The sequence below is a fragment of the Panthera leo genome, chromosome F2 (genome assembly GCF_018350215.1).
Source record: "Panthera leo isolate Ple1 chromosome F2, P.leo_Ple1_pat1.1, whole genome shotgun sequence".
In the NCBI taxonomy this organism is placed as follows: domain Eukaryota; kingdom Metazoa; phylum Chordata; class Mammalia; order Carnivora; family Felidae; genus Panthera; species Panthera leo.
The window spans coordinates 54,150,377-54,174,009 of NC_056695.1; the positions used below are offsets into that span (position 1 = coordinate 54,150,377).

The following is a 23,633-nucleotide window of genomic DNA, read 5'->3' on the forward strand; positions in this document are numbered from 1 at the left end:
ATGGACTCATACCAAAGGTGTTTTGGAGGGGCAAGTCCATAGGAGAATGCAGGGCTTGAGGCATGCAGTGTTAGGTTGGTGCTGGTTTGCTGTGGGAGGAATCTGAGATGGGGGCAGATCTGCACAAGTATGCAGGTCCAGGGCATACTGTTACCAAGCTAAGTAGAAAGTGTTCAAGCTATGCTCATTCCCACAGGTGTCCATGTATCTAGGCTGTGGGAGGGGGTGGGGAGTGAGAGGAGAGCCCCCCCCCCCACCAGCTCCTTTGTTCTTGGAGAACTACCCATCAGCATGGGCCTCAAGATTAGCAAACAAATCTCCCTCCTGTACCCCCAGGAGTCTTTCAATTTGCTGTTTCTGTGCTGTATCTAAGTGGGGCTGTTTGTGGTACTGCCTCTTCAAGGGCAGGGACAGTTTCCTGTCACTCTCTGGCTCTCAGAGCTGACCCCATGATTTGTAAAGTTCCAGGTTTTAAGCCTCACTGTAAGAACTTCAAAAGTTAAGCCCCTCTGGTTTTCAAAGTCAAATGTTAGGGTGTTCATCTTTCCTGTGCAGGTCCCCTGTGCCTGAGGTGCCTGGTGCAGGGCCTGCTCCTTTTGCCTTTTGTGCCCATGATGTCCCTCCTGTGGACAGTTGCCTGAACACTTTGGCTCTGAACCATGTCTCTGCCCTTCCTACCCTCTTCAATATGGCCTTTTCTTTACATTTAGCTGCGGATGGTCTGTTCTGCCAGTCTTTGGGTCATTTTCTGGGTTATTTACACTGAGGTGGGTTTTATCTAGGTATGTCCATGGAACAAGGTAAGCCTAGGATCCTCCTATGCTACCATCTTCCACAGAAGTCAAAAAAGTTCACTTTAAAAGCTGATGCAGGGGCACCTGGGTGACTCAGTCAGTTAAGCGTCCAACTTCAGCTCAGGTCATGATCTCACAGTTCGTGAGTCTGAGCACCACGTCAGGCTCTTTGCTGACATCTCAGAGCCTCGAGCCTTCTTCATATTCTGTGTCTCACTCTCTCTCTGCCCATCCCCACTTGCGCTCTCTCTCAAAAAATGAATAAACATTAAACAATAAATAAAACAAAAGCTCATGCAATGACATGTATGAACATCTGAAATGGTAATAATTATACATTTTGGATATCAATGACACAGTATAGTTTTCTAAAATAAAAATTTTCAATAATTTTTTTAAAGAAAATTGATTATAGCCCTTAATTATAAATGACATTCAGAGTATGCACATACCTCTTAGACTTTACATCAGTGTGTTGCAAATAGGTTACAGGTCACCTAGATATTTAATCCCTTGGTCCTTAGATAGCCAAGTCACTTCTGGCCAAGAGCACCCCTAGTGTGCTATAAGTATAATTTTCTGTGTGCCATGAAGTGAGGGGAAAAGGCTAGAAATCTACATTGTTTGGACATAGTATGGGGTACATGTAATAGATTTCAAAAATGGTTCCATTTCCTCGCCTTCCTCATATCTAGGTCCTCTGCCATGGAACTTTGCAGGGTACTCCACTCTAACTCTGGGATAAGCTATGTGATCTGCTTTGGCCAGTATGATATGAGAAAATGTGACACAAGCAGAGGCTTGATAAATACTTGTGTAACTGATCTTGCCAGTCACATTCTGACACAGTCATATTGTGTGCCTGGGTTAGTCTGCTGAAGGAAAGGACAGGTGGAACAGAACCTCAAGATGGATGTGGCTGGTAATGGATCCAACACAAGTGACTTCTCTTGGAACATGGCTTGCCTCCTTTTAAACCCAAAACACTTGTTCAAAGAAAAGTCATGGGGCTGGCTGTTTTTATTTCCTTCCCATGGTAGAAACTTAGGAAACAAGGCAACATACAATCTTAACTTTCCTATTTCCTTTGAGGCACTAAGGGATATTTCCCTCTTTAATATATACATTAACGATTCAAAAAATACATTTTTATGAACAAAGAAAGAGTTCTCACAGGCATTATCTATCCTTTTGGAAAACACACAGATCCTGTTGTAAATTGCCCAGGTGTTAAAATTTAACTGCATCTTTCTCCTATGAGAAAGCGGAAAAGTATTACTTACATACTGGGTGTCAGGGAGTTTTCAGACCCATAAAGAGGGATGTAACTTCAAGCTTTTAATAAACATTGATATATACTATTCTAATGTAAAAATATTACAATTTAGTTACTTCCCTAAAATGGAAATTTAGATCTCTCCAAATTTTTATTAGAAACATCACCACAATGCATATTCTTATATATACTGCGCTGGGCACATGTTGAGTGTCTTCCAGTATTTCTGGGATTATGGAAAATGCACTATTTATTTGAATACGTATTTATAACTGTCCTTTGGTACCCACTGACACTCCCACCAACAGTGTAGGAGAGTTCCCATTTTCCCCCACCTTGGTCAATATGTCATATTCTAAAAATTTACATTTTTTACCAATTTCCCTGATTACTTGGGAGACTGAGCATCTTTTTAAAAGTAAATTGGCTATTAATATCTTTTATCTGCTTCCCTATTTTGCAGTTTTTTTATTATGAAAAAATAGTGTTTTGACATTCTAGATTATTCTAGATTTTAACCCTCCTCTATTATGCGTCGACAAGTATCTTCTCTCAGTCTGTTTTCTTTTACCACTGTTATAGAATCAGGTCATAAAGAAATTTTACATTTTATAATCCATTAGTTTCTCTCATATTTTTGTTTTCTGGGTCTGAGATTATACACATTTAAGTAAATAAAAAAATATGTCTATTTACGGATCCAATGATATACCAACTTGTTTACCACTTCATAATATATCTTGGTACCTGATTGGTTACCTTTTATCTTCATTGTTTTTGCTCATAATTCCTTCATACTAATTTGAGAGGGGCTATTTTTCATTTATTATTCCAACATTCTAATATTAGGCATAATTTTTACCAGCTAAATTACATTTACTTGTTTGGTAAGACACCCTTAGTACTAAGATGTAATTAAAATATTCTTCCAGTAATCAGCAATGACTAGTACAATACTAGTTGTATTATATTATTTGCCATACATAAACTTACCATTTATCTCTTTAATCACATTTATAAAATGTTAGAAATGCCTGTGCAATGGTGATTTAATCTGTATAGTAATTTCCTTTGTATGCAGAAATCTGACAATTGTATATTACTTGAAAGCATCAGTTTTTACCATTCTTAATTTTTGAATTCCCTTATCCTCTTTCTCCCCTTCCTATTGGCAACACTTCTGCCTAATTCTTGTATGGGTTCCGGACTTGGTCAGACTTCTTTCTTAGAGAAGCACTACTCCACTTACCCCCTCCCACTTTTTTTTCCTCCAAAGAGAAACTTTACCTGGAAAACTCTGTAAGGTAGACTCTTTGTCTCTTTATACTTAGCAATGCATTATCCTCAACATTGGAAACATGAGGTTATGGTATATAGTTGATGCTTACTAAATGTTGAAATAATGAATTTTTTTTTAAAGAATATAGGGTTTTTAAATTTTTTTTTAATTTTTGTTTTATTTTTATTTTTTTCAATATATGAAATTTATTGTCAAATTGGTTTCCGTACAACACCCAGTGCTCATCCCAAAAGGTGCCCTCCTCAATACCCATCACCCACCCACCCCTCCCTCCCACCCCCCATCAACCCTGTTTGTTCTCAGTTTTTAAGAGTCTCTTATGCTTTGGCTCTCTCCCACTCTAACCTCTTTTTTTTTTTCCTTCCCCTCCCCCATGGGTTCCTGTTAAGTTTCTCAGGATCCACGTAAGAGTGAAAACATATGGTATCTGTTTTTCTCTGTATGGCTTATTTCACTTAGCATAACACCTCCAGTTCCATCCACGTTGCTACAAAGGGCCATATTTCATTCTTTCTCATTGCCACGTAGTACTCTATTGTGTATATAAACCACAATTTATCCCTTCATCAGTTGATAGACATTTAGGCTTTTTCCATAATTTGGCTATTGTTGAGAGTGCTGCTATAAACATTGGGGTACAAGTGCCCCTATGCATCAGTACTCCTGTATCCCTTGGGTAAATTCCTAGCAGTGCTACTGCTGGGTCATAGGGTAGATCTATTTTTAATTTTTTGAGGAACCTCCACACTGTTTTCCAGAGTGGCTGCACCAATTTGCATTCCCACCAACAGTGCAAGAGGGTTCCCGTTTCTCCACATCCTCTCCAGCATCTATAGTCTCCTGATTTGTTCATTTTGGCCACTCTGACTGGCGTGAGGTGATATCTAAGTGTGGTTTTGATTTGTATGAAATAATGAATATTGTTAAGGGACTCTTAATATGAAAAGCACATAAAGTACTACTTTATTACTATCATAAATTCCTGCTCATAATTTATGATAAAAATCGACAAAATACGAGGTAGTTGTATTATGCCATAGACTTATAGCATATGCCTTATTATTTTTTTAAATTTTAGTTAACATACAATATTGGTTTCAGTAGAATTCAGTGATTCATCACTTGCATACAATAGTGCTCATCACAAGTGCCCTCCTTAGTACCCATCACTCATCTAGCCCATCTCTCACCTACCTCCCCCTTTCAACCCATAGTTCTCTATCATTAAGAGACTCTTGTGGTGAGCCTTATTTGTGTGTTTATTTTTTAAAGTGTAGAAAATTGTTTCAGTTGATTTATAGGCTTATGGGATTCTTAAAACATTTCGAGAAATCAGAGCTTAGAATCACTGCTCTGGATGTATTACTCTCTTAAGATAGGTCAAGATGCAAAAATCAGGACTACTTATCCTGATAGTTTCCAATTCAACATTATGTTAAAAATCACAGGAAGAAAAGAAAATTTATTACTACCTGGAACTTTGTGTGTATATGCATACATACACACATAGCCATATGGTTAACTAAGGAGCACATTAATCTGCATTTTTCTTATATTTCCTAAGAGGGTACTTATGATCCTTGGGGAAAATTTTAAAGATTTAAATCTCCTGTCACATAATAAAGTTTTTAATAATTCACTGTCTCAATACTCTTTTGTGTCATTAAGTTTTACAGCACAGAAAAGTTCTGGAAATACAGTTTTGTGTCTTGTTTTTCTGTGTTCTGACCTTATGATGCTCGAAATCCAGGCCACCTCATTCCTAAATACTAAGAGCACTGTTAGGACTCTGGCTTTCATTACCAGTTCTCTGGACTTCCCCAATTTTTTTATGTAGCATCCCAATACTTCTCTCTAGGAAACTGCATTTTAAGTGTTTAGAACATGCATGTAATCTCCATCTTTTTCCTCCAAAGTAAACACTTTTCCAGGTAAATGCAAACCCCAAAAAATCTAAGGAAATGAAAAACTACAATTCATGACACAATATATTTAATGTATAAACAAGGTTATTTTTTTTTTTTAATGTTTATTTTGAGAGAGAGAGCATGAGCAGGGGAGAGGCAGAGAGAGAGGGAGACACAGAACCTGACGCAGACTCCAGGTTTCAAGCTGTCGGCACAGAGCCCGACGTGGGACTTGACTCAAGAACTGTGAGATCATGACCTGAGCTCAAGTCGGACACTTGACTGAGCCATCCGGGTGCCCCAGGGTTATTTTTTTTAACTGTAGAAGTTTAAGGAGAACTACCAAGATAAATCATAATTTGTATGACAGACTATCACATTAATGGCGCCAATGAATTATACCTCCTGCTGTGTTCCTGTGCAGTCCCTCTCACACGGACTCTAGACTTGACCATGTGACTTGCTTTGTTCAATGGAAGAAGAGCAAATGTGATGGAAACACAGGCTTGATAAGCTCTTGTGTGTCAGTCTTGCCCTCTTGCAATGTCTGCTCTATCACAGGAATAAGACAAGTCTAGCCTACTGGAGCCATGCAGAACAGAGACAGCCACATCAGTGAATCATAGATTTTCAAATAGTCTTGTTTTAATGAGTTTTGAGGTGGTTTGTTGTATAACAATGGATAAGAGCCACACTTTATGGAACTTTATCATCTCTCTTTGTCTATCCCTGTTGGAAGAGCAAATGAATAAAAAATAAATGGAAAAAATTTTTGGATAAAAACCCCAAATCTTAGTATTTCAGCAAACTTTAACAATACTGGACCTGCTGTACTTCTGTTCTATTTCCCCCCTCTACCTCAGCTATTCAGTCCACTTAAATGAGTATTTACAAGAACCAACAGTTTAACTGTAATCCAAAAGTTCTATAGGTACAGAAGGAAGAAACTATCAATGAACAAAGAGTATGTGATAAATATTTTTATTTTTAAACACTGAATTGTACATCTTTCATATAAAAGATGAAATTCCAGACTTTTTAAAAAAATCATTCTAATACTTTACATTTTTTACAGAAGTAAATTTTCTCTAAATTTGCAGCTTCATTCCATAGCTTTTATAGAATCATAATCTCTTGAATATACTTCCAATTTCCTTTAAAAAATAAAAAATTCATATAAGATAGTTTATTTAACATAGTAAAACTTAACAGGTTATAGTATAACTACTAAGCTTTCTGGCTACCACTGAATACTTTTCTCAGTACAGAAAAGCTGACATGTTGGGGTGATCAATTCTCTGTATTTACTTTTATTAAAAACAGGTTTTTGGTAGTGAGAACAAATAATCTCTCATTTGTTGCCTGAAAGCCTAAAATAGGATCATTGGTTTCTAGGCTTGCTACTTGCTGCTTAGCAACCTGCCCTACTTGCCGGCCTTCCTTTCTGTTGTAAAGTACAGTGGACATGGGAGTGGGCTGGCGGTAGATGAACACTCGACGAAGGCACTCACACAGGGCTGCATATGAGTAGTTTGGAGCACAAGCAAAAAATTTTTTGTCTCTCTTTGATGCTTGGACGTAGCCTGTTATGAAACAAATAAAAATCCATATATTAAAAAGAAGGAAAATGTGATTACACATTTAGTATTTCCCAGTTTTTATTATAAATTAAAATGCCTCGATAAAATATACACCATAAATATTCAACAGTGTTTGAATTCTGAACCGTTAATGACTACTTACAATTTCTCCCAATTGGTGCCAAAATAGAGCTTTAATTCTTAAGGAACAAAATAGGTAGGGTATTATCTCTTTAAGAAAAACACAATATAGTTCCTTATTTCTGTGAATAATTAGGACACTAAAAATCTAAAAATCAAAAGGACTAAAAACATGTCAAACTGTCTTTAAATGCCAAATAATTAAGCTCATCAATCACAGATGTGGATTACAGAATCTTTTTTATCAAATAAATGGGAAAATATTTATAGGATACCACCATAAAGTTATTTCAGGAGTGTGTTCATAATATAGCCCCCAAGCCTAAAAATGCTAATGTGACAATGCATTCTCTTATTATTTCTATAATGTTAGTGGTATTTTTATACACCAGTGCCCACAGTGTAACAGGATTTTGTTGTACTTCAGCTCCCAGAAGTAGAACCTTGAGATCACTACAAGTTGGAATGAAAATTTAAGCATCTAATTTTAAAAACTTAATTAAAACATCCCTTGAAAACTAATTAAACTCTGTAAAATCTTATTCTTGTCTTTTAAAAAAATTATCTTTACAGGTTAAAAGGGTATTTATGTTCTGAAGTATAAATTAGTATTTTCAGACTGGGACATGGTTACTGAACGTTATAACATGTGGGATAAAAACAGAACACTAACGTAAAGTGATCTCATCAGATAACGAGCAAAGGAACTCTAGGTAGAGCACAGGAAGATCAATATTGGTTTTATCATTAAACAGGGTTTGAAGAGGAAACAGTGAAGAGGATGTAGATACCTGAGTATTTTAGAATTAGCTCTCTGGGCTAACCTTGAGAAAATTAACAATGTATATAATGTCTCGAGACTACATATCAAATGTAATGTTGATTTAACTTAAGCAGAATTCTAAACAGACTTAGGGATACAAATGGAGAATCTAAGCATATAAAAATTATGTGACAGAGATTTCCTTACTGAAAAAAGAAGATTCAGAATTAAAAAAGAGGAATTATATAGAGGCCAGAAATTTTATATTCAAATTTTTCAATAAAACTCTTTATTTCAGGTCATAAAAATCCATTTGGAGTCTGAATTAACCAGCTTAGCAGCCTACATTATTAACTATAAAGGATAATTGACCAATCTCCTCTATAATTAAGGTTGTATTCAGAATATATAATTTTACTTCCTGTTCCCAGTTTAAAATAATCACTCAATAAAGCAGTAACTGTGCCTAATTTATATTAAAAAAACTTCTCCCATACAATACTAATATAGTTTGACATAAAATGAATTATTGCGTAAGTCTACAATTATGTATCTTACCATTTTTCAAGCCCTAGTTTTAAAATGCATTTCCTTTGAGCAATTCTATGATGTTTTTGATGATTACTCTGAAGAAACATGAATACAAGTTCCATGTAGGGTATTGTCAAACCCACTGTTCATATTCTAATACCGCATAGCTTATTTGGAATAAACAAATGACTGATTAGAAGAATCAAGTGGTGAGATAACCACTTTGATTTCTATTCTGTGCTGATCTTCTGTACAAGCATAAAAATAGATTGGTTCTGTCCCAAAAGTACTAACATTCATCAACTATAGTAAAAGCAACCAAATATAGCACAAATCAATCCAAAGGTAATTAAGACAGCTCAAATTAAAAAAAAAAAGAAAAAGAAAAAGAAAAAGAAGAAATGAACTTAAAAAAAAAACGACCCTAATTTCTGACATAATGGAAAATGCTGTCAAAGAGCTTGCTTTATACCTAAAGCATTGAAAGTTGCAATGTGCTCCCACATATCATCTTGTTTGCTGGAGTGTGGTTGCCAGAGTAGGGCATCAACATCATGGCGTAAACAGAAGCAGGGCATTTCTTTAGGATCCACTATGACAGAGAAAAGGTACTGGTTGCTTCCAAGATTCACCTAAAATAGTGACAAAGAATAATTTACTCAACAAATTAATAATGATAATGATGATGCCAATAACTGACACACAGCTCTATATGTCAGCAAGTTTTCTAAACTGTTTATACAGGCAGTTTGATTACCTCTTCAGAAATGCCCCTGGGAGAAATGTGCTACTGTTATATCCATTTTAAAGTTCAGCAAAGTCACTTGCCCAAGGTCAGCCTGGTAATAAGTTGTGGAGCTAAGACTGAACCCAGCATCTATGTTCCTAACCACTACACTATACTGCCTCTTAATTCTTAGTATCCTAGTTTAAAACACAATGTAAAACACTCATTTATAGGCAGAATACTTTTTAAACCACAGAATTACAAATATGAAGTTTACAAATGGGAACTTGTAACAATTACTAAGTGCAATGATAGCTAAGATTTATGAGCATGTGCTATATATACAAGGCATGTTATAAATATTAATTTCAACAATCAACACGCTTGTTATTATCTGCACTTAAGAGATAAAAGAACATGGAGAGTTTGAGAACTTGTTCTAGGATACAAAGAAAAACCACAAAGCTGAGATTCAAACTCAAATCTGTTTACAAATTATTTAAGTTGATGTACTGTTTAATTTCAGTATCAATGTCAAGAATGTTTATTATGCTAATAATTTTTATTGCAATACTCATGACTAAAGGAATTCATTTTTAATACAAAACCATCGGACTGAGATTTATATTTGAATTCTACCTATAGGAATACTTCTTTTAATGAAAATAGGTTGAAATGATATTCTGTATAGAAATGTTATCATCAGTTAAAAATGCCTAAATACCACACCAACAAAATAACATCAAATGTAGAAAACATGCATAGTACTTGATAAATATTGAATTGCTTTCATGAGTTTCAGGGAAGACTGGAGAATAAAATGTTGGGTTCCAATGAGAGAGACCTGACCTGTATTCAGTAGGGAAAACTGTGAAGTGGCTCTCCAGGAAGAGGATTTATTGGTACAGCTGAGCAGGCATAGGCTCCTGGTCACAGGAGAATTCTGTGACAGAGCAACCCGATTTCTGTTGCCCCAGCAGTGCCTGGGGATAGAACTTTTGTCTTCCTCAGAAGGGGAAGAGGATGGCAGACAGTGTTCACAGACTATACATGTTTTTTATGTAAATACACCTACAACGATGTTTACTGTAGCTTTGTTTATATAACATTGAAACACTTAAAACTGGTACATTTTTCCTAGGAAAAAAAAATGGGCCCCCTATTCTGACTTAAATATTTCTTCTCTTCCACTCTCACTTACTTTCTACCTATCTCCATTAGAGTCAAAGTACTACATTTTGTTTATTTTTGGGAGAAAGAGTGAGCACGAGTGGGAGGGAGGGGCAGAGAGAGAGGGAGACAGAGAATCCCGAGCAGGCTCTGCACTGTCAGTGCAGAGTCTGATGTGGGGCTTGAACCCACCAAACTATGAGATTGTGACCTGAGCTGCAATCAAGAGCTGGACCCTCAACCAAAGAAGCCACCCAGGCATCCCAAAATCCCATTAAAATATTTTTCTTTTGTTTATTTTGAGAGTGAGTGAATGGGGGAGAGGGGTGAGGGCCAGTGGGGGGAGAGAGAGAGAACCCGAAGAAGGCTCAACACTGTCAGCATGGAGCCCAACATGGGGCTTGGACCCATGAACCGTGAGATCATGACCTGAGGCGAAACCAATCAAGAATCGGATGCTTAACCAACTGAGCCAGCTAGGCACCCCCACCCCTGCAAAAGCCCATTTTATAGTAATTATTATTATTTATTTTTAATTGAAGCATAGTTGACATATAATACAATATTAATTTTAGGTATATGACATAGTGACCCAACAATCATATACATTACAAAATGCTCACCATGATTAGTTACAAAAGTCACCAAAGTTGTTATAATTTGATTGACTATATTATTCCCTATGCTGTACTTTTGATCCCTGTGTGTACTTCTTAATCCCCTTCACCTATTTTGTCTATCTTCTAACCCCCATTCCCTCTGTCAATCATCAATTCTCTGTATTTAGGAATCTATTGTTGTTTGTTCATTTGTTTTGCTTTTAGAGATTCCATATATAAGTGAGATCATATATTTGTCTGACTTATTTCACTTAGTATAATGCCATCAAAATGCATCTATGTTGTCACAAATGGCAAGATTTCCTTCTTTTTCATGGATAAAAAGTATCCCATTGTATTATATACATATTTTTAAAATCCATTGATCCATCAATGTACACATATTGTTCTCCTATGTTGGCTCTTGACTATCATAAATAATGCTACCATAAGCATGGGGGTTAGTGCTTTTTTTTTGATTTTGTGTTTTTATTTCCTTTGAATAAATACCCAGAAATGGAATAACTGGATTATGTGGTTATTTCTATTTCTAATTTTTTGAGGAGCCTCCATTCTTGCATTTTGCATAATGGTTTCACCAATGTACATTCCAACAAGGAGTGCACAAGCGTTCCCTTTTCTCCACATCCTCACCAACACTTCTTACTTCTTTTTCATACTGGCCATTCTCACTGGTGTGAGGTGATGATTCCCTGTGGTTTTGATTTGCACAGGGCTCTGCGCTGGCAGCACAGAGCCTGCTTGGGGTTCTCCTCCTCTCTCTGTCCCTCCCCCACTTATGCTGTATCTCAAAATAAATCAATACACTTAAAAAATAAAATAAAATGGGCTTTGGGAGAACATGCTGTGGTGGTGATTAAGAACATGGGTTTGGAAGCACATCTGAACTGAAATCCCAGTTGCCATTTACTAGCTTCCTAACTTAAATCTCTTCACCTCTTAAGTTTGAGCTTCCTCTTCTATAAAATGGGACCGTATTCCTAATTCTTAAGTAGTGAAGCTTAAATAAGGTAGTTGGTAAAATAATAGAAAATATGTAAATATTGTGTTCTGCCTCTGGGTCCTGGCACACAGTTCCTGAAACTCTTATAATTTCCTAAGCGATAAGAACACTAGGAACATCTTTTGTTGTAATATTTGATCTTTGATCCAGGTTCCTGACACATAGCTGCTAACCCCTTGGTATTTGACTCTAAGTTATAGGAGTGTCTTTTGTTCTAACGAGATGACTCTTGGTGGGCTCCAGGATGGCTTCAGGATAGGGGGTGTTTGCCAGAAAGACCACACCATGATTAGGAGCTTGGAACTTTCAGCTCCACCTCCTAACCTTTAGGATAGGATCATGACTGATCATGCCTGTGTGATGAAACCTTCACACAAGTCCCAAAAGTACAGGCTTCATAGAGCTTCTGAGTTGCTGAACACATGGAAGTACTAGGAAGATGGCATGTCTGGTGAGGAAATGGAGGTTTTGTGCACCTTCCTCTATAGTTTGCATCATGCATCTCTTTCATCTGGATGTTCATTATTATCCTTTATTGTATTTTTTATAATAAACTGGTCAATGTGCATTTTGTTAACTGTCTTGGCAAACTATAGAACCCAAGGAGAGGGTTGTTGAAACCCTGATGTATGGCCAGTCACAGGTATAGATGAACCTGGGATTTGGACTGGCAGCTGAAGTGGGAGTTTGGGAGAGTCTTGCGGGAGTAAGGCCTTAGCCTGTGGGATGTGACACTACCTGCAAGTAGATTGTGTAGGATATCCTACTAGTCTCAGAAAACTACTTGATGTGTGGAAAACCCACACATCTGGTATCAGTAATGTTCTGTGTGGTAGCATTGTGAGAGTAAAGGAGAAACACAGGGAATTGTTTTTTTCCTTATACAGTTGTAGATGCATATCAACCCAATACTTAATGCATAGTAAGAAAAGTGTAAATTTTAGCAATTCATTCTATGTACAGAATGCTTGAATTTGGAATTCAATAATAGGCTTTGGAATTAAAGTTTCAGGTCATTAACTTTTCAGTCCGGCCTCGTAAAAATACTTTGTTTCTGAACAGACAATCTTTTTCTTGATACTCATTTTTAATTTAATTTGGTAATAGCAGTTATTAGAGGTTCTTTAAATGTCTTTGACATTTAATCTTCAAAAGTCTTTATTTGCTAAGTGTTCTACAAAGAAAAAAAAGTATCAATTGACTATTTGAAATGCATTTCAAAATTTTCTCTAGAGAATATTTTACTAATTGTAGTTTTCACTAGTACTTTAAAGATAAATACGATCTTTTCTTTAATAATCATGAAAATAGAAGGAATGTGGAATTGTATTTTATTGGCCAGTTTATGGGTTTAGGATTTTTTTTTTAAGGCAATAAATTTGGCATTAGCAAAGAATGAGTTTTCCAAATTAGTAAATTGTCTAGTGTAAATGAGTTCTTCTCATTTAAGTGCTAGGACTATGTTTCAAGCCTTTTTTAAATGAAATCTTGCTAAAATTTATTATTTGCACATCTTATATAGAACATTCTGAACAGAAAGTAACATTTTATTGATGGTTGAATGTCATCAGGGTAAACATTAATGTATATGTCTATGATAATACCCTTAGAGACATCTGAAGTGAGTAGAGCTCTTTAACACTACACTAAGTAACCTCAGCCTTCTCCATTTTAAAAACGTATTTTCTGGTTATGCGTGGTTTGTTTTTGTTCCTTCCTTCCACTGCTAATAAGCTATTGGGGGCTACTTCTTTTGTCAGCATTTGCCCAAAGCAGCCATCCTTTCCTTCTTTCTTATTTGCTGTCCCATTTTGCTCTTGGATACCAAATTGTGACCTTGGGCTTTGTGGTACCTGTTCCTGACTATCCAGGGAAACTTAGAGCATCTTACTCTTGACTCTTACAGGTAATTTGCCCATGCCAGGTAAATGGATAATGTTTCACTTTCCCCGTTTTGTCTGCTTCAAATATTTTTGTTTTTCTGCATTTTCTTATGCTGATGCTTTTTTTTCTATAGGATCATACAAAAGTGCACTTGATTTTAAGTGTACTTTTTTAGTTATCACACTTCATTTTCATTTACTTAATTCACTTAGCAAAACTAGTTACTTTAGTTAGTAATCTTAATACTGATTTGTTTTGCTTTTGGGTAAAATTATGTAGTGTGGATTTTTAGAGTTTGCAGGGAACAGAGAAAACCTCTGGAATTATCTTGAGGTGGATGTTTAGCATGAACATATGTCAAGATCATAGGGAACAGTGGAAACAATCAGATCTCATGAAGAACTGGGTCATTCTACAAACAAATGCACTGGCAAGTCAGGTCTAAAGGAGAAGTGGAATGTTGTTTAGAAAATAGTACCTAGTTTTGATGAACATGTAATCTACTTATCTCTTGAGAACCAAATGTCCCTTGTTCTGTACTTCACTGTGGTGTCATTGTGATCATATCACCATCTTCTTTCCTTCTGCTACTCATACCTGTATCCACCTCAGTCACTTACTTTCTACCTCCTACCATGGTTTCTACTTACTTTATTCCCTCTGGGTATGTCTTTTGCCCTTCTGTTGGCTGAATAATTGTGTTTATTGTTCATTTTGGCATTTAGACTTCCCAAACAAGATTATTTTATTGTTTTGGCCAGCCAGCATCCAGTATGGGAAGCACCTGTTCAAGAAAACACTTTAATCTTGGATAAAAGATGGTTGCCTCTGAGATGCCCACCCTTGATTTTTTTTTTTAGCATAGGTCAGAGGAATGGAGTTTTACAGTACACAATTTGCCTACTTGTGTATATGGAACCTCTTGTGAATACTGAACCATCACTAATTTACTGATTATAAGTTTAAGTTCTAGGCTTTTTAGGCATGTTATTGATAGTAAGCAAAGGAATTCCAGATTCTGCCTAGGATGAAGAAAGCTGGAAATAATGTCACTCCAAATGTAACAAGAAAAGGCTGGGTAATTTGTAGAATCATTACTTTTAAAAAATTCATCAGAGAGCTGAGGTTACAAGGAAACCAACTAGCTTGAAATCTGAGGAAAACCAGGTGTCACCAAGGAGATGGGCTAGGAGAACTGTTCCATCTGAGCATAGAAAGAAGAAAGAACTGCATAATTGAGAATTCAACTAACAAATTGCCAAAAGCCTAGTGTGTGACAGCAAGTATAGAATTCTTTGGATTTACAGATTTTCTTACGGTCCTTGACCAGTTCCTAGCAAAAAAGACCAGGAGAAAGGGAGCTGCTCTGATGGTGCCGAGTTTTAGGAAGGAAGTGTATTCCTCTGTGGAAAAATCAGAATGTCCTTCTTGGATTTTTTTCTGTAAGTGTCAAAAGTCTTAAACCGCTGGGAGAGAGCATTAAATCTTAGCATCCCAAAGGCTCAGAAGACGACCTGTTGCAGATGAGGCGAAAAAAAATTAAAAATTTTTAAAAACACCATCTCTGTGCCTGGAGGAGAAATTGAATCATCCTGGGCCTAGACTATTACAAATTTTCTAGAGGAAGGGCAGTAGCACTAAAAAGTCCCAAACCCTGAAACCCAAGAACACATGGCCCAGGACTGAGGCTGAGCCAAGAGTCTGAACCCCTCATCCATGCAACACCCTCCACCCCCCAATCAGGCTGGGAAGCACCAAGTAAGTGACAACAGCAGTCTACCACTAGAGAAGGAGTAAGAGCATAGAGAGACTCTCTCTGAGAGGCAGATGTACAGTGAAAGCCCAAAGCTTAGGGCAGAATAGCAGAGTTGGGGAAAATCTTCCATCAACTCAGCCTCCACCAGAGTGTAACTTAACACTAGGGGAATTTGAAGCGAGGGATGCACTGAGGGTAACCATAACAACAAAACTCAAGGTTAGATCAGCCTTTTTACAACCCTCCTGTCATAACTACCCACACTAATGACCTAGCAGAAGTATGTCCACTCCCAGGCATAAATACTATTTACCTCAGTCTCTACTGTTCTCACATCCAGTATTCAATCAAAAATTGTAAGGCACAAAAAAATGAAGAAAGTAAAAACATCCCACTGTCAAGAAACAAAGCAGACCAGGTAACCAGATTCAGATGATCTATATTTTGGAACTACAAGACAAGGAACTTAAAATAACTATGGATTTTAAAAAGTTTAATGGAAGAGATGGGTTATGTACATAAATAAATGCAGAATTAGAGCAGAGAGAAACTGCAAAGGGTGAAAAAAAAATCCTAGAGGAAAAAAACACAGCAAGAGAAAAAGGCTTCAACAAACTCATCAGTATACTCTATGGAAAAAAGAATTAGTGACCTTAAAATAGCTTATTAAAAATTAGTAGAACCTAAACCAAAGTGGGGGATGGGGCAGGGATTAAAAACAAAAAACTGAGCATCTAAATGCTGTCAGGCAATATTAAACAGTCTAACACACATCTGATTGGAATCCTAGAAGAGATATGGAACATTCACCAAAATAGACCATATTCTGTCCTATAAAAACACATTTAAAAAAATAAGAATCATAAACACAATGTTCTCTGAGCATAACAGAATTAAATTAGATATTAGTAGGGGCACTTGGGTGGCTCAGTTGCTTAAGCATCTGACTCTTGATTTTCACTCAGGTCACAATCTCTCAGTTCATGAGTTCAAGCCCCACATCAGACTCTGTACTGACAGTGCAGGGCATGCTTGAGATTCTCTTTCCTTCTCTCTCAGCCCTTCCCCACTCACACATGCTCTCTCAAAATAAATAAACATTTTAAAAAATTAGACATTAGTAAAAAAGAAAAATTTGGAAAGCCCACAAATAATCTGGAAATTAAACAACATGTTTCTGAATAACCCATGAGTCATAGTGGACCTAACAAAGGAGATTAGGAAATTTTGTACTGAATGAAAATGAAGCATAGTACATGTGAGATGCAACTAAAACAATGTTTAGAGGGAATTTTATAACATTACAGGTTATATTAGAAAAGAAAAAATGTCTCAATAGTTTAAGCTTCCACCTTAAACTAGGAAAAGAAGAGCAAACAAAATCTAAAGGAGATAGGTATAAAGGCTAAGAGCAGAAATCAGTGAAATTGAAAATAATTAAGAAATGCAATGAAACCAAAAGCTGGTCCTTTGAGAAGATCAAGGTAAGTCTCTTGCCAGAATAACCCAAGGAAAAAGAAGACAGAAATTACCAATATCAGGAATAAAAATGTATATAAAGGTCCAAGACACTAAGTTGTAATAATGAAGTAGTATGAGCAACTCTTTCATATATTTGATAATTTAAGTTAAATTCCTTGAAAGACAAGCATTACATTTCACTCAAGGAGAAATAGATAACCTCAGTAGTCCTGTATCTGTTAACAGGATTGAATTTATTGTTAAAAACCTTCCAACAAAGAAATCTCCAGACCTAGAATGCTTCACTGGTGTGTTTTACCAAACAAAGAAACAATATCAAACTGTTCCAGGAAACAAAAGAAAGGAACAACTCTCAACTTATTTTATGAGGCCAGCATTACTCTGAGAGCCAAAGATATGACAAGAAAAGAAAAGAGAAACCATTATTCCTGATGAATGTAATGCAAAAAATCTCAGTAAAATATTAGTAAATCAAATCCAGTAATAAGTAAAAAGGATAATACATCATGACCAAATATAGTGTATCTTGGGAATTCAGGGCTGATTCAGCACTCAAATTATCAATCAATGAAATTCAGCATTATCAACAGACCGAAGAAAAATACTTTAGCCTCCATTTATGATAAAAATGCTTGGCAAACTAGAAATTAAAGGCAACTGCCTCCCTGAGGAACCTAGAATTAACACTGTACTTTATGGTAAAAGACCAAATGCTCCTCCCCACTAAGACTGCTAACAGGAAAGGGTATTTGCCCTCATTACTCCTAGTCAGTATCATGCTGGAAATCCAAGCTATTGAAGTAAGGCAAGAAAAAGTAGGAAAAAGCATACAATGGAATATTACTCAGCGATCAAAAAGAATTGAAATGTTGCCATCTGCAACAATGTGGATGGAACTGAGTGTATTATGCTAAGTGAAATAAGTCAATCAGAGAAAGACAAATATATGATTTCACTCATATGTGGAATTTAAGAAACAAAACAAATGAACACAGGGGAAGGGAAGAAAAAATAAAAGAGAGGAAGGCAAACCATAAGAGACTCCTAAATACAGAAAACAAATTGAGGTTGCTAGAGGAATACTGAGTAGGGAGGATGGGCTAAATGGGTGATGGGCATTAGGGAAGGCACTTGGGATGAGCACTGGGTGTTGTATGTAAGTGATGGATCACTAAATTTTTCTCCTGATACAATTATTACACTATATGTTAACTAAATTAGATTTAAATAAAATATTGAAAAGCATAAATAATTATCAAGAGATTCTAATACTATCATGAGAAAGTGAAACCAGACTTTTTTAGGTGTTATCCTAAATCACTGTTTATACACAATTCCTTTAGCTACTCTTAGTTTGCAACCTTTGAATAGAATTATAAGCCTATTTTCCTATCATGGCCACTGACCAACTGAGGGATCAAACATCTTTTAGTGGCATTTTTTTTTTTTTTTTTTTTTTTTTTTTTTTTTTTTAGTGGCATGATCTACTTACCTATGGGGAATACTAGGCAGGCTGGAATTTATTAAGTGAATATTATACAATCTCTTACTACACAGAGAAGAATTCTAAATTATTTACTTCATCTAAAGGGTATGTTTTGTCTTACAGTACACTATTATTTGCAGTTAGTATCATCAGACTAGTTAATCTTGATTTTAAAACTTCCAGAAACTTGGTTTTGAGTATATTTAAAGCATCCAAAGCTTATTTCAAGAATAACTTGTTCACTTTTTATGGGCAGATCTACAAACTACTGAAATATATGCATTATAGGAAAGTATAAAATTGAAAGTGATGGACATACAGTTAGAATTATAGATAAAATATAATTTATTTGACAATACAATGACAGAATAATGAATTTTGCATTTCTTATTTTTGAAATGGTGCAAGATTTTAGAAATTTGTCTCTAAATTAAATATGCTAGATTAACACAGAGTCAAGTTTTTTTAATAGCTATTCACAAATTTCTCAGGCATATAATTTTTTAAATGCTTTATGATTTCCATGAAGATCACTCTAAAGTTGCCGTGTTTTTCCCCATTAATGTTGCTCATTTCATTTGTTTAATTTGAGATGACTATAATATTTAAGGCAGAATGTATAGAAGATGCTTAGAATGGTAATAAAGGATATTTGCATTTACTAAGGTCTTTCTAAGTGCCAACCCCTGTGTAGGTGGCTTGAAATATATTTTACTCATTATAATAATTGTGAAATAAGTACTATTATCATCATCATATTTATAGAATAAGATAGGGGCTAAATATCTTACCCAGAGTCATCTCAAAGAACATAAAAGGAAATGAGGTAAGTTCTACAGGAAAGGTATAAATTATTGATGCATCATTTCTTTTTATTAACACTGGAGAAAGTTCTCTTTGAATATGGCATACAGTACAGCATAGCTCGTTTTATTGTGCTTCACAGATGCAGCTTTTTTTGTTTTTACAACGCAAAGTTTGTGGCAACCCTGTGCTGAGCAAGTCTATTGGTGCCATTTTTCCAACAGCATTTGCTCAGTGTCTCTTAGTCACATTTTGGTAATTCTTAACAATATTTCAAACTTTTTTTATTATTGCTGTATTTGTTATCGTCATCTGTGATTGGTGATCTTTGATGTTAACTATTGTAATTGTTTTGGGGTGCCACAAACCTCACCCATACAAGATGAACTTAATTAATAGGAAGGCATCTTAAAGGCTGAGAAAGGCCAAAAGCTAGGCCTCTTGCCCCAAATGGTTAGCCAAGTTGTGAATGCAAAGGAAAAGTTCTTGAAGGAAATTAAAAGTGGTACTCAAGTGAACATACCAGTGATAAGAAAGCAAAGCAACCTTAACTGATAGAAAATTTTAGTGGTATGGATAGAAGATGAAACCGGCCTCAGCATTCCCTGAAGCCAAAGCCTAGGGAGACTCTTAACTCTCTGCAATTCTTTGAAGGCTGAGAGAGGTAAAGAAGCTGTAGAAGAAAAGTCTGAAGGTAGCAGAGCTTGGTTCATGAGGTTGTTTCACAGGTACCTTAGTTGTCTGTGTGTTTTCTTTAGAAAAATGTCTGTTCAGGTCCTCTGCCCCTTTTTTAAAACATTAGTTTTTTGGTGTTGGGTTCTAGGAGCTCTTTATATATTTCGGATATCAATCCCTTATTGGATATATCATTTACAAATATCTTCTCCAACTCAGTAAGTGACCTTTCATTTCGCTGATGATTTCCTTTGCCATGCAAAAGATTTTTAGTTTGATGTACTCCCAATTGTTTACTTTTGCTATTGTTTCTCTTGCCTGAGGAGACAGATTGAGAAAAATATTGCTAAGGCTGATACATAAGCCTTTACTGCCTATGTTTTCTTCTGGGAATTAAATGGCTTCAGATCTTATATTTACATGTTTAATTCATTTTGAGTTTTTTGTGTATGGTGTAAAAAAAATGGTCTAGTTTCATTCTTTTACAATGTAGTTTTCCCAGCACCGTTTATTAATTTTCCCCATTGTATAGAGAATATACATATTCCCTATTTGTCATATAATTTGTCATGTATTAATTGACAAGATCAGCTTGGGTTTATCTCTGGACTCTCTATTCTGTTGTACTAATTTATGTATCTATTTTTGTGCCAGTACCATACTGTTTTGATTACTATGGCTTTGTGTAGTATAGTTTGAATCTGGGATTGTGACACCTCTAGCTTTGTTCTTTCTCAAGAATACCTTGGCTATTAGTATTTTGTGAATCATACAAGTTTCAGGATTTTTTTGTTCTAGTTCTGTAAGAAAAATGCTATTGGTACTTTGATAGGCATTTCACTGAATATCTAGATTACTTTGAGTATTATGGACATTTTAACAATCTAAATTCTTCCAATCTATAAGCATGGTGTATATTTCCATTTCTTTGTGTTTTCTTCAATTTCTTTCATCAGTGTTCTATAGTTTTTAGAGTACAGGTCTTTCACCTCTTTAGTTACATTTATTCCTAGGTATTTTATTATTTTGGTGACAGTTTTACCTTTTTTTTTTTTAATTGAAGTACAGTTTAACATCTAATGTTCTATTAGCTTGAGGTGAACAACATAGTGACTTGACAAGTCTTTATGTTATGCTATGTCTACCACAAGTGTGGCTACCATCTGTCACCATACAGTGTTATTACAATACCATGGACTATATTCCTTATACCTGTACCTTCCATCCCCATGATTTATTCTTTTCATAACTAGACCTGTTTCTTCCACTCCCTTTCACCTATTTTGGCCACCCCTCCCCTTTTCCACCAGTTTGTTCTCTGTATTTACAGATCTGGTTTTGCTTTTTACTTATTATATATTATATATTCTACATATAAACGAAGTCGTATGGTATGTTTTTCTCTGTCCGACTTACTTCACATACCCTCTACGTATGTCCATCCGCATTGTCAAAAAATGGCAAAATTTCATCCTTTTTCTAAGATTTTTTAAGTTTATTTAGAGAAAGAGCAAGCAAAGGAGTGGTGGCAGAGAGAAGAGGAGAGCGAGAATCCCAAGCAGGCTCCACACTGTCAGTGCAGAGCCTGATGCAGGACTTGAATTCATGAACCATGAAATCATGACCTGAGACAAGGTTGGATGCTCAACTGAGCCACCTAGGCACCTTTTTAAAATTTTTTTTTTTTATTTTAGAGAGAGACCACGAGTGGGGAAAGAGGGGAAAAGGGAGAGGAAGAGAATCTTAAGCAGACTACACGTTCAGCACGAAGTTCAATTTCACAATCTTGGAATCATGACCTGAGCCGAAATCAAGAGGTGGACGCTCAACCAACTGAGCCACTCAGGTACCCCCAAGATTTCAAGATTTCACCCTTTTTTATAGCTGAGAAATATTCCAGTGTGTGTGTGTGTATTCACATACCACATCTTCTTTGCCCGTTCTTCTATCGATGGACACTTGGGTTGCTTTCGTATCTTGGCTATTGTAAAAAATAATGCAATGAACACAGCAGTGCATTTATCTTTTTGAATTAGTGTTTTTGCTTTCTCTGGGTAAATATCAGTAGTGGAATTACTAACTTTTACTTCTTCCTTATCAATTTGGATGACTTTTTCTTTATTTTTCTTGTCTGACTGCTGCAGCTAGAATTCTCAGTACTATGCTCAATAAAAGTGGCAAGAGTGGGCATCCTTGTCTTATTCCTGATCTTAAAGGAAAATTTTCAGTTTGAGTATGTTAGCTGTGGCCCTGTCATATATGACATTTACTCTGTTATGTTCCCTCTATACCTAACTTCATTGAAATTTTTTATCATGAATGGATGCTAAATTTTGTCAACGGCTTTTTCTGCATCTATTAAGATGATCTTATCATTTTTATTCTTCATTTTGTTGATATGGTTTATCTCATGTTGACAGATTTGTAGATAATAAGCCATTCTTGCATTTCTGGAATAAATCCCACTTGATCATGGTGAATGATCCTTTTAAGGCATTGTTCAATTTGATTTGCTAGTATTTTGTTGAGGATTTTTGCATCTATATTCATCAGAGATATTGGTCTAATTTTCTTTAAGTGTCTCTGCCTGGTTTTGGTATCAGGGTAATGTTAGCCTTATGGAATGAAATTTGGAAACATTCCTTCCTCTTCTATAATTTGGAAGTTTGCGAAGAGTAGGTATTACTTTTTGTTTAAATTTTTGGTAGAATTTTACCTTTTGAAGCCATCCATTCCTGGACTTTGGTTTTTTGGGAGTTTTTTGATTAATGATTCAATTTCACTAGTAGTTATTAGTCTGTTCAGATTTTTTTCTTTCTGATTCAATCTTGGAAGATTGTATATTTCTAAGAATTTATCCATTTGCTAGGTTATTCAATTTGTTGGCAAATAATTTTTTGCCATCGTCTCAGTCCTTTCTATTTCTGTGGTGTCAGTTTTAACTTCTCTTTAATTTCTGATTATTTATTTGAGTCCTCTTTTTTTTCTTGATGATTTTGGCTAAGGTTTATCAATTTTATCTTTTCAAAGAACGAGCTTTTTGTTTCATTGGTCTTTTTTTTATTCTCTATTTTAATTGCTTCTGCTGTATTCTTTATTACTTTCCATCTACTAACTTTGGGCTTTTTCTTTTTCTTGTTCTTTCAGTTGTAAGGTGAGATTGTTTGATATTTTTCTTGTTTCTTGAGATAGGCCTGTGTCACTATAAACATCTCCCTTAGAACGGCTTTTCCTGCATCCCAAAAATTTTGAACCATTGTGTTTCTATTTTCATTTCACACAAAGTACTTATTAATTCAAAGGGGAAGATGATAACTTGGGAGCAGGGAAACCAGGTGAATACCACCCAATTAAATTTTATGCCATAATAGTACGGAAAATTGCCATGAAGTTCTCCTTCATGTTAGACACTAAAAAGGAAATGCCAGTTATGTGGTATTCCTGGCAAAAATGTAGCCAGTCAATCTGATCTTGAGGAAATATTGGAGACAGTCCATAAAAGGTACAAAATAAAGTCAACAACATAAAGACTGGGTAACTGGATGTTCCAAATTAAAGGAAACTAAAGAGACATCACAATTAAGTGCAATAGGTTTCCAAATCAGGGGAAAAAAAATTGCTATGAACTATGTTAGACAAAAGTATTATATCAAAGTTAAATTTCCTGACTTGTATTGTGCTTATATAAGAAAATGCCTTCATCTTCAGTGCACATGTGAGATATCAGGGATGAA

General features: G+C 35.6%; 1 protein-coding gene across 4 annotated transcripts in view; it reads right to left on the bottom strand.

The window, feature by feature from the left end:
* Positions 1–5,900: 5,900 nt before the first annotated feature.
* NUDCD1 (NudC domain containing 1) overlaps positions 5,901–23,633 on the bottom strand; it is a 75,470-nt gene continuing 57,737 nt past the window's right edge. The window contains exons 9-11 of one of the 4 annotated variants that reach the window (XM_042923598.1): positions 8,765–8,924; positions 6,789–6,860; positions 5,901–6,006 (exon numbers count right to left, since the gene is read on the bottom strand). In XM_042923598.1, coding sequence (XP_042779532.1) covers positions 5,987–6,006; positions 6,789–6,860; positions 8,765–8,924 — 252 coding nt within the window. In that variant the 3' untranslated portion in view covers positions 5,901–5,986. Of the gene's footprint in view, positions 6,007–6,325; positions 6,861–8,764; positions 8,925–23,633 lie in introns of those variants that run through there. The other 3 variants (XM_042923599.1, XM_042923596.1, XM_042923597.1) reach the window with 3 other exon arrangements.